General features: G+C 41.9%; 1 protein-coding gene across 12 annotated transcripts in view; it reads right to left on the reverse strand.

The window, feature by feature from the left end:
- The window catches only part of CPEB1 (cytoplasmic polyadenylation element binding protein 1), a 112495-nt gene that overhangs the window by 8510 nt on the left and 90021 nt on the right, over positions 1-13964 (reverse strand). For 10 of the 12 annotated variants that reach the window (XM_037833151.1, XM_037833150.1, XM_037833162.1 and 7 more), the window contains 4 exons: positions 5081-5307; positions 2738-2990; positions 636-749; positions 204-308 (listed from right to left, as the gene is read on the reverse strand). In XM_037833151.1, coding sequence (XP_037689079.1) covers positions 204-308; positions 636-749; positions 2738-2990; positions 5081-5307 — 699 coding nt within the window. The remainder of the gene's footprint in view (positions 1-203; positions 309-635; positions 750-2737; positions 2991-5080; positions 5308-13964) is intronic. The other 2 variants (XM_037833153.1, XM_037833152.1) reach the window with 1 other exon arrangement.

Below are 13964 nucleotides of genomic sequence, written 5' to 3' on the forward strand. Positions count from 1 at the left end.
TGTTAAGTTTGAACAGATGGAATATTAGCTCAAAAGAAACAGGGGAATGTGCTAGGTTGAAGAGAAAGTGCTGACAGTTAAAAGGTCCGTGCTCTGGAGTGCCGATACCATGTTACCAGCATGCAGCTGTGATATCCCAGCATCCCTCAGTGTGATTACGTACAATGGAGGGGAAAAAAAAGCTCCTACCATGTCTTTATTACCTTTAGGCATATTACCTTTGGGAGGACACCGGGGGTGCTTGCCATCCTTACCAGGCCACTCCACACTCAAAGAGCCAAAAACACGGAAGGTGTTAACCAATCCAGCTACAAAGAGACAGAAAAGAATGGCAGAGGCTGAGGCACCATCCTCCTCAGGAAAGGCACAAGCAAAGGATCACCAGTGTTTGTACCTCCAGGTTCATCCTCCTTGACAAACAACTGAGAATTGACCCTTGGTCTCAGGAAACAAGTGTAAGCATCAGACCAGAAGCACTATGGAGTCTATGAAATGCAACCCTCTCCTGAGCTGCTCTGTGTAATACCCTGTGATCAGGCAGAAGTTCAGCTCCTGGCCTAGGGTCCAAGTTTCACACTCCTGAAAGACATGCTCCGCATCAATCTTTGAAGCAGGAGGTCTCAGAGGAAGCTCACCTTCCGTAATATCCCAGGGCACACCTCCTAGGAACACCTTGCAAGAGTAGATAGGGTTCTTGTAGTTCCGGGGAGGAAGTTGGCCGCTCCAGGTACAGGTGGCTTCATTCACAGCTTTGGGAGAAAAAGAAAGAAAGAGGGGTCCGATAATTAACAAAGAACTATTCTCTGAGGTAAACCTATTCAGGAAGAACGAGACGGGCCACAATCCTAACCCAGCTGCCTGGGATAACATCCACGACTATTCTGAAAGACAAGAAACCTTACGTTCTCGTCAGTCTAGTCAGCCAAGTATGATAATCCTACTTCACTAATTCTGTCCCCACTGAAACTGAGAGGAATATCAAACCAGATGATTAGGGAAACAAAAATCATCACACCCCAAGCTATTTTCAAACACTATCATATAAACAACATGCTAACCACAAAGCAATTTTATCTCGCTATTGCTTACAATAGTAATTAATGTAAATTTATAATTACTTGAAAGTAACCAAAGCAATTTTGTTTATAACATCCTACAAGGCTTTTCAGTTTATATTGGCCTTCTCCCTGACTGTCTGATGAAGAACATTCTACTCTTTCTGTCTTGGCTCTGACACTGAAGTTAGGACACTGACAATAAAAACCATCACTAGCAACCCAACAATACAAGTATGTCACAACTTTCCCCAACTCAGAACCATGGCCCATCACTGCCAGAGCTGTCCTTACAGCACCCAGACAAGACACTGGGTCTTCCTTGATGCCAACTTTGTAAGATAACAGGTTTGCTCCCCAACCCCTCAGCTTCCTAAATTAATGACAAACACAAGTTTGCCCAAACCCACTATGAAGTTTCTCTGACTCAAACATTACTTTAAGAAACAAATTCTAAATGCCTTCTTGCTGTACAGAGTAGGAACTATCTTCAGTTTGGCTTGCCGCAGACAACTTCTAAGGCCCCTCTGTTCTTAGTGACCCACTCAGCCTTCCATCAGTCTTTAATACTGTCCTCCCTCAGTCTGTGCCTTTCCAGATCAGAAAATGACCTTAGTGGGGACTGGCTGGTTCCTGCCCTTTTACCGTCTTCCTTCAGTACAGTGAAATGAGCCATCATTTTCATTCAGGATGAGGATCTGGAAGGCTGTTCCCTAAAAGTGATAGGCCCATTGTGTTGCTACAGCAAGAAACTAGGCACTGTCAACAGTATTTTGCAAACAAAAACAGAAGTCGATATAATGGCCCCAACCAAGACCATGGAAATGTCATTTCTTAAGAAAACAATGGCTCTAGAGCAAAAACAAAGATGGGCTGCCAAAGCCATTAGGTGAACAGGGCCGCTGCACTATTAAGGGAGAATGCAATCAAATCCAACTCTGTCAATAGAAAGCAGACATACTGAAACCGAAGGGAACAAACGGACTGGAGAAACTGAACATTCACTTAGTCATCACAGCCATCAACTTGAGAACCTCAGAATAGGGGTGAAGGTCTCCCTGATGCATGAGAAGGCAGTAACTTACAGAACTTATTTACTTCCAAGTACTGGTTTAAAATGAAAAACAGATTCAATGACTGAACCTTAAGGGTTCATTAGACACCAGGACACTTGGGGACATCCCTTACCTTAGAGGCTGACAAATGGATCACACAAATCCCAGTGCATCCCTGAGTTTTCCAGTCTAGACAGCCTTGGGGAAGAACATTCCTATATGGATTGTGTCTCACATGTCTTTGAATTAGAAAGTAGGGAAATAGATAAAATTCTGGGTATCAACCCCAGTGTTTCTTTTGAGGACACTTACTTGCAAAACAATCAAAAGTTACAGCAACAGCAGCACACAGCCAATCTCCATGGAAGAGCACAAATGAGGGGTGATTCAACCCTTTATGGGCACATCCCTGTATGACAGATTATCTGCCTCTCCTCGCAAAGTAGTTCCTGAGTTTGTCCTCATTAGCACTTTCCCACAGAACAGATCATTCTTTGCAGATATGGAGACCTCACCATGCAACCAACTACTCCTCTGGATGGTTCATCAGTGTGTAAACTAAGGTCACTTTCTCTCTGCTCCCAGTATGAGGCCTTAGGCCCCATGCTTGCCCACAGCCACACTCACCTGCAGCTTGCCGGTGCAGCCTGGCTTCTCTCTCTATGCTGAAGGGATCTTTAGGAGCATCAAGAAGGTCCCAAGATGGCCACAAAGAAGCTCCTGGCCATCTCTTTGATGCACTGGTTGGGGAGGGAGTGACTGCAGCAAGAGCAGCTTGCTCTTGGTCCATTCGGGACCCAACCCCCATCTTTAAAGGGTCTCTGGGACCTCCCCCTGTCAGAGACAGGAAGGGCAGAGGAGGGGAAATGCGAAGGCTTGACTAGGGGAGGAAAAAGGAAGATACAGCTTTTTAAAGGACAGTTTTGTTATAAAAGTAATAATCACACTACAGAAGATATGAAAAATTCCTAGCACACATTTAATATTGATATATTTCCTTTTAGACTTTCTTCCTATGCATTTTTAAAACATTATAGTGGTTATATATATATTATATATATATATATATATATATATATACACATAACAAATTTGTCATTTTAATAACCATCTTTAAGTGTATAATTCAGTGGCATTATTAATATTCACAATGCTGTATAGCCATCACCACTATTTAATTCTAAAACTTTTCCATCATCCCTAATAGAAACTCTGTACCCATTAAAAGCATTACTTCCCATCCCTCCCTCTCCCCAGTTCCTGGTAACCTCTACTTTCTGTCTCTATGAATTTGCCTATTTTAGATATTTCATATACGTGGCCTTCCTATGTCATTTAAAGATTAGTTGAACTTTGACTATAATTTAAACAAATTCTCCTTCTCTCCCCAATTCAACGTTTTTTTTTTTTCATATTGCCAGGCAGTCTTCATAACCATTTTAAATAAATTTATGATATTCTATTTTGGGAACAAGCTACATTTCACTGACCCACACCTGCACTGGTGGAAAGTATTTTAGATACTTTCCAAGTTTGGGGGATTGGAAATAAAAATTTTAAGGCATAGCCTCTTCATATTCTGTTTTTTCCTTGATCAGACTCCTAGAAGTAGAATGCCAAAATGTTTTCTAAGTAGGGAGGGCTCCGTGTTTCACCAAAAATGTATAGGAATACAAGTTTCACTACAAGCTTGTATCGAGGCTTTAAATTCTGTTAATTTAAATGAGAAAAACTGATTATCCCATTATAAAAAAATCTAAAATAATTGGTCAATAGAATATTTTCTGTAAGTTCATACACTGGTTCTATTTCTTCTTCTGTGAGTTGTTTGTCCTTATCCCTTCCCCATTTATCCTTCTGGGTGGGAGGAGTGCCTGAGAAAGTTCTTTAAACAAAATCCCAAAATATTAAAGTTAGTTATGAGGCAAATTTCCAAGATTGAACCCCTAAAGTAACAAAGAGAATTAGAAGCACCTTATCTGACCCCATTTTACAGTGGAGTAAGCTGTAGCCCAGAGAAGAAGAAAAACCTACTTGTGGTTACCCTTTTGGAAATACCCAGAACAAACAAACCAAATAGCCAGTGGGAACACCAATGCCAGCTTTCATGTTCTACAATCTGCTGACAGGAGGCAGCAGGGTGGGCCCTAAAAGGTCATGGTATGAATGGGAAACTGTAACTACAACAACCGTTTATGGTCCTGGGTAAGGAAAAGGAGAGTGTGGGAAAACAAGCCACTCTATTCATTAACATTTAGCTTGGGGGATTTGATAGTAGAGAAACCAAATATTGCTTCTACTACCTGTATTTCCACCCATTCTAATCCACTTGCTAACAACTCCACGTAGCATAGATACGGCACATGAAACAGATACCGCACATGTCTTAGGTGAAGATAAAGAACATAAGATGCATCAATTAACTGAGGCAATATTTCATAGATTCATCATGGCCTCAGATTGAGAGTCGGTGGGGGTCAGTGTAAAGAATATAGGAGCTCGAGTCAGACCTGTATTACAAGCCGAGCTGTGCTACTTGCTAACCATGTGATTTTTTTCAAGTATCACTTAAAAATTCTGAGATGTTATACATAAAAGTACATAAAATGATACCATTTAAAGGTTAAAGGAAACACCCATGTAAGTCAAAAAAACAGAACACTGCCAGTACCTCCATATTTTCTTTTGAGATTAACTGTTTTCCAACAGCTCTTAGAGTAACTAGTAAAAACAATCCTTAGTGCAGGTCCTGAAGTTTATTGCTCGGTGGTATAAAAGAATCCTTGATTGTGCTGAGAATAAAAAGCTCTACAGATGCCCACGATGCTCTACAGATACCCCATTACTACCATCACTTCACTCCCAGTCTGCATTCTAGTAGACACGCACCCCCAACCTCAAACTCCAGACATTGTACCCTCCTTCCCCCTACATGCATGCGGTAAGCCTCCCAACAAACAAGTTACATACAATCAAATCTGAGAGATGATCCGATCCAGAGCTGAAGCCACTGGTGTCTGAGTCAGAGGGGCTGCTAGAACGGGAGTCCAAGATGGGCCGGGTGTCCAGGCGGGGTCCTCTAACTGATGGTGCTGGAAATTTGTCCACCAAATCAGACCCAAGGGGGTCGAGAGGCAGGAAGCTCAAGGGGGGTTTCCCCAAGACATTTCCCAGCGGATTATGGAGCATGCTTAGTACTAGGAAGGAAAAAAAAGGAACCCTTATGACTTTGTAGTTTTGTTCTCAACCAAAGGGACTTCCCTTCTCTCCCACAGCCACCCAACCAGATCCACGAAGGTAGGATCACTGAACAAGGATCAAGGCATTCCAGAACTACATTTAGAGTATAATGAACAGATATGCATCCAATACAGAGAACTGGCTAGCCAGGGCCCATCAGAGGCAGCTACAGAATAACTGTCTGAAGACTAAACTCCTGTTCTTTGCCATCTAGGGGAAACTGTGTTACCTGGGACCCCAGTCATAGCTGCTATTAATTTTTGCATACAACTGCCCATGTTCATCCAGGAAATACCTTCAACACAACTAAGGAGCCCACACCATACTCCTTCCATATTACATTTATTACAGTTTATTAGAAGAATTCCCACCGTTCCAATGCTATATAGGTATGATAGATCATTTCATGCCCTACCACAGAAATCTGGAATAACATGAGCCTGCCTATCTGAGAAACTTCCATAGGCAAAATTCTAGCCCATGCAGCTTCTCTTCTATGTTACCCCTGGAACGTCAGACATTTAGGATGTTTGTGAGTGAAAAATCTTGCATGAAACCCTGGCTCTTATGCTGCCTGTATATGGCTGTGTGCTCTGGGAAACTTGCTTAGCCTAGCTGAGCCCTGTTTTCTCACTGGCACCAAGGGTGAAATACCAACTATGTCATAACCTTGTAATAATCAATAATTAGCTAGCAGACTGAAAGTGCTGAGCAGAGCAGTGCCCAGCACACAATAAATATTTAAGTATCAAACATTCAAAAAGAGGGGAACAGAGGCTGGAAAAGAAAAGCGAGGTAAAGTGGACAGCACAAGAGAACACTTGGCTTTGTGGAAATAAGGAATCTGAGGCAAAGCACATCCTTTGTCCACAAGGATGAATAAAAGCACTTTGCCAAGGAGCTATGGAGGCACTAAAGTTAGGAAGGAGCTGAACCTCAGAATGGCTATGAGGTGAAATGGAAATAATATGTGTGTGCATACTCAGTAAATGGTGGCTGTGGTTAACTCCACTCAGCCCTGAATAGCAAATGAGTGAAACAAAGGTTGCCCAGAGCTGGTTTCCTCTTAGGATTCCAAGTCAGTCTGAGTAACTAGCTGGGACTGTGGCTAGTCCCAAGCATGAAATCAGTACAAGCATGCTTTCAGGGTGCAAGATACACATGCGACTCACAACAAAGCAAATGCACAAGATCCAAAACAAGTGTTACTATGGGATCAGACCAGCCTACTCTGCTTCAGGCATATGACCTCCCTTTCAGATAAAGATATGGTAGATAGATCTTTAATTTTTAAAGAAACGTTGAAACTGTTTTCCAAAGTGCTTGTACCATTTCACATTCTCACCAATAATGATGAAGAGTTAACCCCTCCACATCCTCACTAATATTTTGTATGGTAAATCGTTTTAATTTTATCAGTCTAATGGGGGTGGCAGTGAGGACTGCACCATAACCAGCAAGTAGTAAGTGAATGTTTCCTTGTTATTCAAAGAAACACTCTTTTCCTTAGGCCTTTTCAAAGCAGTTTCCAAGCACAAGCACTAAACTGTATGCTGGAGTATTTCTCAATGATTGGATTCTGACACCCATCAGAAAAAACCCTTGACAATGTCTCAAATCATCCTTGAAAACCCCTGCCAGAAAGAAATGCAAAAATCAAAACCCTTAGAATCCAGGCCCTGAATAAGTAGTTGTGAAGATTTACTCAATGCTCCTCCTTGCTTTCAGCAAAGCCTAAAGAAAACCACCATGAAAACTAAAGGATCATACCTATCGGTCTTAAAAGTCATGCCATGGATGTGGTGCCAGTGCCCTAAAGGGCATCCTTCTTCACATTTCAAGTTTAGGGTCATGAACAATGACACAATAGTCAAATAACGAAGAGCTTTGAAAACCAGGTTAAGGAATTTCGATTTTATCCTGAAGGTACTGGAAGACACTGAAAAGGTGGTCTGAAGAGTTGTTCATGGGGATGGCAAGGACAATGACCAGGGATACAGAGTAAGACTGCCTGCCAGAGGTACCCAGGACCCAGATGAGAGGAGGACCACGTATTTACATTGGATTTATGCAAATGAAGACTGCAGCAGGAGAGTGACAACTGGATGTGCATTTTAGGCAGCCACAGTGAGGAGGTGGGACAGCTCTGGATACAGGAAAAACAGTTGGGAGGCCAGTATAGAGATCCAGGTGAGAAGAGGGTCTGAATCAAGGGAAAGGAAGCTGGAATGGACAGGGTACCCATTATGGGGGTGGGAGGAATAAAATTTGATGGCATACTGAATGAAGGATATTAGGAGAAGTCATCAAGGATAATATAAAAATCTGACATGGGTGGTGTCATGTACCTAGATGGCAAATACAGGAGCAGATCTAGGGGATAAGAAGAGTTAAATATTAGACATGTCTAACAGAGACTCAGATACAACATTCTGGCTATCTGGTCTAATTATTAAGGTTTAGGAGCTGGAGCTGGAGCTGTGGAAATATAAGACACCATCCATGCAGTTTGCCTCAGGTAGAACCTACAGGACTCAAAGACTTCAAGAGTAGGTATAGGTAAAAGGGAATCAGAATAAATTATGGAGTAGTTGGTAGAGTGGCACAATGAAAACCAGGTCAATGTATCAAGAAAGTGCAAGTAGTCAATGTCAATTACTACAGAGATAATGTCAGATTTTTAAAAAATGTGTACATTGGATTTACTAACCAGGCTACTGGTAACTTCAGCTAGAGACACTTCAGTGCAATGGTGGTGCTAGAAGCCAGTTTGCAGGGGATTCAGGATGACTAGGTGGTAAGAAGGTGCCAAAAAAAAAAAAAAAAAGTGAGTACAATTCATTTTAATTTATGTATGTTATAGCTCCATAAAGTTGATTAAAAAATAACTGGTTAAAAGAAACAATGAGTATGGCAGCAAGGGGAAATAGAGAAGGTGTTCCAGTTTGCTAATGCTGCCACTATGCAAAACAACAGAAATGGATTGGCTTTATAAAAGGGGTTTATTGGTTACAAAGTTACAGTCTTAAGGACATAAAACTGTCGAAGCTAAGGCATCAACAACAGGGTACCTTCACAGAAGAATGGCCAATGGCATCTGGAACACCTCTGTTATCTGGGAAGGAACATGGCTGGCGTATTCTTCCTTTGCTCCCAAGTTGTGTTTCAAAATGGCTTTAGCCCAGGATGTTTCTCTCTAGGTGTCTGGGGGTATTCTCTTAGTTTCTCCCAGGCAAACTCTGGAGTAGCAAAAGTCTACTTTCAATGGCCATCTTCAAAACGTTTCTCTTGGCTGCAGCTCCAAAATGTCACTCTTAGCTGCTCTTAGCTCCCTCTGTCCATGAACTCTTTTATAGGACTCCAGTGATTTAATGAGACCCACCCTGAATGGGTGGAGTAACACCTCCATGGAAATTACCCAATCAAAAGTCTTGCCTGCAGTTGACTGAGTCACATCTCCATGGAAACAATGAATAGGTTCCAACCTAATCAACACTGATAGGTCTGCCCCCGCAAGATTGCATTAAAGAACATGGCATTTGGGGGGACATAATACATCCAAACCAGCAAAGAAGGCAATAAACAGAGGGGGAGAAAGGTCAAGGGATTTTTTTTTTTAATTAAGAAGGGAAAGACCTGAAATGCTGAAGGGAAAGAACCAGGAGAGAAAGAGGCTGAAGATACAGGAGAAAGAGGAAGAAGCAATAGCCTGAAGTCAGATGAAGGAAAATCATCTTCCCTTCAGGAGACATGGAAGGAGATACATGGGTGGAAGCAGTTTGGGTGACGAGACTATGAGCTGGACAGTCACGAAGCACTGAAAATGGAGTGGTGTGGAGCAACTGTGGAGACAGCAAAGGAGGCTGGTCCAACGTTACTACTGGTAGTGGTACCCAGGGCCTAGATAAAAGGGAGACTAAGAAATTAAATTGGACTTACGCAGTTTTCTCCAGAAGTGCTCAGGGACCCAGATAGACAACAGAAACTTACAGAGCTGTGATTTTTTCCAAGGGGGTATAAAGAAGGAGATGGAGTTGATGGTAACAGTAACAGAGGAGACGAAAGATGAGCGAAGAGATTAGGAGCAAATGGAGGAACCAGCAATTTCAATGGGCTGACAGCTACAAGAGGAATGAAAGATCAACAGAAGGAGGTGAGACAGTGACATTAAGAGTTCTGAAAGTAGTAAGGTCCAGGGTGTGAGACTACAGGTGCCCGAGGAGAATGTGCGGAGTCTAAAATATTGGATGGGTCATCCATAACAACATTAAAAAGACTCATGGTGATAACTTGACCTGGGGTTTAAAAAAAAAAAAAGAGGTGTTGAGATTTTTCAATCACAGAAGGAAAGGGAAAAAGGAAGAGGGGTGTTCCAGTTTGCTAAAGCTGTCAAAAAGGAATATACAAAAAATGAATTGGCTTTTACAAAGGAGATTTATTATGTTGCAAATTTACAATTTTAAATTGAAATGAAATTTCCAAATTAAGACATGAACAGAGGTACCTTCACTGAAGAAAGGCCAATGGTGTCTGGGGTTCCTCGGTCACATGGGAAGGCACATGGCCAGAGTGTGCTGGGCCTCTTTCTGGGTTAGCTTCTGGTTTCCGTGGCTTTCTCCAAAACGTCTCTGGGCTTCTGTCTTAGCTTCTCTCTCTTATCTCCATGTGACCTTGCCTGTTTCTTCTGGGGCATTATCTAAGTGTCTTGGGGTCCTCTCTTAGCTTCTCCGGGGCAAACTCTGGATTTCATCTCTAAGCTTCTCTCGGCTCTGAGCTCTCTCTCTCTCCCTGAGCTAAGGACCCAAGTAAACTAAGACCCACCTTGAATGGGTGGGGGTCACATCTCCATGGAAATGATCTAGTCAAAAGGTCCTACCCTCAACTGGATGGGTCATATCTCCGTGGAAACAACCTAATCAAAATATCTCACCCACAATAGGTCTGCCCCCACAAGAGTGGATTAAAAGAACAGTCTTTTATGGGGTACATAACAGATTCAAACCAGCACAAAGGCTAAGAAGAGAGTAGGTTCAAATGGTCTCATAGACTTATCCCTAAAAAGTACAAGAGTCATAATATACAAAGATAATGAGGAACAAAAATAATGACCCTGAGGGCAAATGAGGCTTTGGAGACTGAGTAACCTCCATTTGGCAAAGCAGAATCCTGAAGGAAAAGCCTTCAGCTAAGGCAGAATGTGGAGGGAGGTTTCACTAGTGAGGAATAAGATAAAGGGGAGTTTGTTAATCCTGGAAAAGGGGAGTTTCAGGCGACACAGCAGAGAGCTCCAAGAGTTGGTTAAGGAAGGCACACCATCATAAAGCAGTATTCAGAAAAATGTTCAAGAGGAGATTGCTAGTCCAAAGGGCTTGTGTCTAGGGGCACCAAGGATGACAAATACAGGATTTAGGGGACTATGTCTTCAACCAAAGTTTTAAAAAGTGTACTGGAAAGGGTTAAAAAACAACATGGGTGGCCATTATAGACCACTTTTTCCTCACTCAAATCAGTATCTGTTTACTATTGTATTGGGTCCTCTGCTTACCAGCCAAAAATCTATCTACCTCAACTACCTGCAATTCTTTACTGTGCCCATAAAGATAACTTGAGACTGTCAAACTCCTGTGTGAAAGCTAGAACTATGTCCATAGCATTTCTCTAATCTGATTATAAGCCTGTCTAAAGAGAAAATGGTATAACAATCCATACTGGCCACTAATGAACTCCACTTCCTTAAGTGCTCATAGTTCATGATTCATCATCCATTCTTCAATCTGGACCAGGTTCAATAAAGCTCCTATCATTCACTCACAGTGACGTCTATGCACTAGCATGTGCCAGACACTGTGTTAGAAGCACTCACTAAATCCTAAGAAGTAGGTATTATTACCCCATTTTAACAACAAGAAACCATAGCTCAGAAGGCAAGCAGTTTGTATAAGGTAAGTTACAGCCAGTAAATGAGAGTTGGGCCTAATTTTTTAATAGTCAGGACCTCACATCTGTCTGTCTTCATGTTCCTGGCACCTCACCTTTGTTTAAATTCCTTTAAGACCATCAAGTGCAGATCTCACCTACCACAGGTCAATGCCTTGAGATCTTTCAAACACCATAATTACATGGAACTTAGAATAGGAAGTGAGATTTGGGAGGTTTGTACAGGTTAGTGTGAAACCCTGATACATCCCAAAGTAATTTGGGCAGAGAATAAAAATGTATTTGCAGGCCCTCCCTGAGAAGCTGGGGCAAAATGTAGAAATATTAAACTTCCCCACCTGGGGAATTACTGACATTTTTACTAGCACTGAGGACTATCAATTTAGTAGGCCAAGCCCTCGAGCTTCGGGCTTGCCCTTACGAAGCTTGTTGCTGCAAAGAAGAGGCTAAGTCTACTTATACTTGTGCCTAAGAGTCTCCTGCAGAGAACGTCTTTTGTTGCTCAGACGGGCACCGCCCCCACCCTCTCTAAACCCACTCGGCAGGTAACCTCACTGCCCGCCCCCTACCTGGGACATGACTCCCAGGAGTGTAAATCTCCCCACCAATGTGGGACATAACTCCCAGGGATTCAAATGAAGGAAGCTAAATGAAGCAAAATAGAGTTTCAGTGGCTGAGAGATTTAAAAATGGAGTTAAGAGGACATCGTGAAGGGCATTCTTATGCGCTATACAGCTATCCCTTTGTAGTTTTTAGTGTATTGAAATAGCTAGAAGGAAATACCTGAAACTGTTGAACTGCAATCCAGTAGCCTTGATTCTTGAAGATGACTGTATAAATGCAGCTTACACAGTGTGACTGTGTGATTGTGAAAACCCTCTGGCTCACACTCTTTATTTAGTATATGGACAGATGAGTAGAAAAATGGGGACAAAAATTGAATGAAAAATAGTGTGGGATGGGGGGGTTGGGATGTTTCAAGTCTTTTTTACTTTTTATTTTAATTTTTTTGGAGTAATGAATACGTTCAAAAATTGACTGTGGTGATGAACATACAACTATATGATGGTTCTGTGAACAACTGATTGTACACCATGGATGACTGTTAAGGTATGTGAATATATCTCAAATACACATACAAACATTCAGAGAGAGCGAGAGAACATACAAATGATAAAGCAAAAAGGGTAAAATGCCAACAATAGGAGAACCTGGTTAAATAGAATACACAGGTTCTTTAATTTTTTTCATTTTATAACTTCAGAAAATTTGAAATTATTTCCAAATAAAAAGTTATTAAAAAAAAAAAAAAAGGAAGGAAAACTAAACAATTCCCTTTGGCTTTCTTTGCCTCTTTCAAGGCAACTGATCTACCCAGAAAAGAAAAACCAAGCCTAAGTAATAGGGACTTGAATTCCCAGGGGAGAAGATGGTAATTGAGTACCTTTGGAATCTCTACTCATGAGAGGAAATAATCTTTTTTAAACAAGCTTCCTAAAGCCTCAAAAACACTTATATAGGTATCTGTAGGTACACGTGTGCAAAGTTCTGCTTTCTCAACCAAGCACACCAAGGGCCATCTTCACCCCTGCACTCTGGCAGTAATTAGTGCAACACATGGCACAGAGCATGTGATCAATATTTGCTAAATACCACTGAAACTATCGTATCACTTAGCACCAGTATGCTTACTAAGGCTATACCCTTTTCTACCAAATTATTCAATTTAAATACATAATGCTGACTTAGACGCAACTCAGACTTAAGGGAAACATCCTAGTTTACAACCCCCTCCCCACTGACAATCACCAAAACAGAGAGTTTAGAAATATTCAGTGACTTGCCACATCAAACCTGTGACAGTACTCATTCCACTAGTTTCAAAGACTTTCTTCCAAGAGAACTAAACATATGAAATGATACAGGCTAAAGAGAGCTACTCTGGTTGAAGAAGGGCAGAGTGGAAGGACAGGGTGGAAAAGTTCCCCTGCCATAACCAATCCTCCCCAGAAACTGCTGGTATCCTCAGAGTCACTGAAATACATTCCTGTATCCAAGTACAGGATCTGGGAAGAGTGCCTCACTGAACACCATACCAATCACACAGAAAAACAGGGGAAAGGGCTTGGACTAATGACTCAGAAAGGGGCACTTCCACCAGGTAAAGAAAGAAGATCAGGGCGCCCTAGAATTAACACACCTGGAATAATTCATTTTCATGCAAACATTAAATTGGAAGGAGCCAAAGATACAGAATGAGTTTGAGTAAAAGATACAGGGAAGATAAGAAAGCATCAAGAGGGCTAGGATTTTCTGGTTGGTTTGATGTTTCCTTTAACCTGCAGAAGGTGCCAAGATTCTGGCAACTGTCACCGATGGCCAGATGCCCTAAAATGACTTAACTGTTCCTCTATAAGCCCAATGTCACACAGGGCCTGGTCAGGTGGTTCTCTGAGTACAGATCAAAGGAAGGAAAGTGGAAGACACACTGGGGTCCTGGAGAAGGTAGAATCTCATTTTAGGAGATGGGATCTGTCTTGCTCCTAGCTCATGACACCACACTTCCCTATATATGGTCACTGAGTGAGCAGCACTGATTCCCACCAGCCAGAGGAAAGAAGCTGAACAGGTAGCAATGGCTCATTCCCTGGGCTTGCTCTCTTCTTCCTAACTCAA

This window comes from Choloepus didactylus, chromosome 4, assembly GCF_015220235.1.
Source record: "Choloepus didactylus isolate mChoDid1 chromosome 4, mChoDid1.pri, whole genome shotgun sequence".
Lineage (NCBI taxonomy): Eukaryota > Metazoa > Chordata > Mammalia > Pilosa > Megalonychidae > Choloepus > Choloepus didactylus.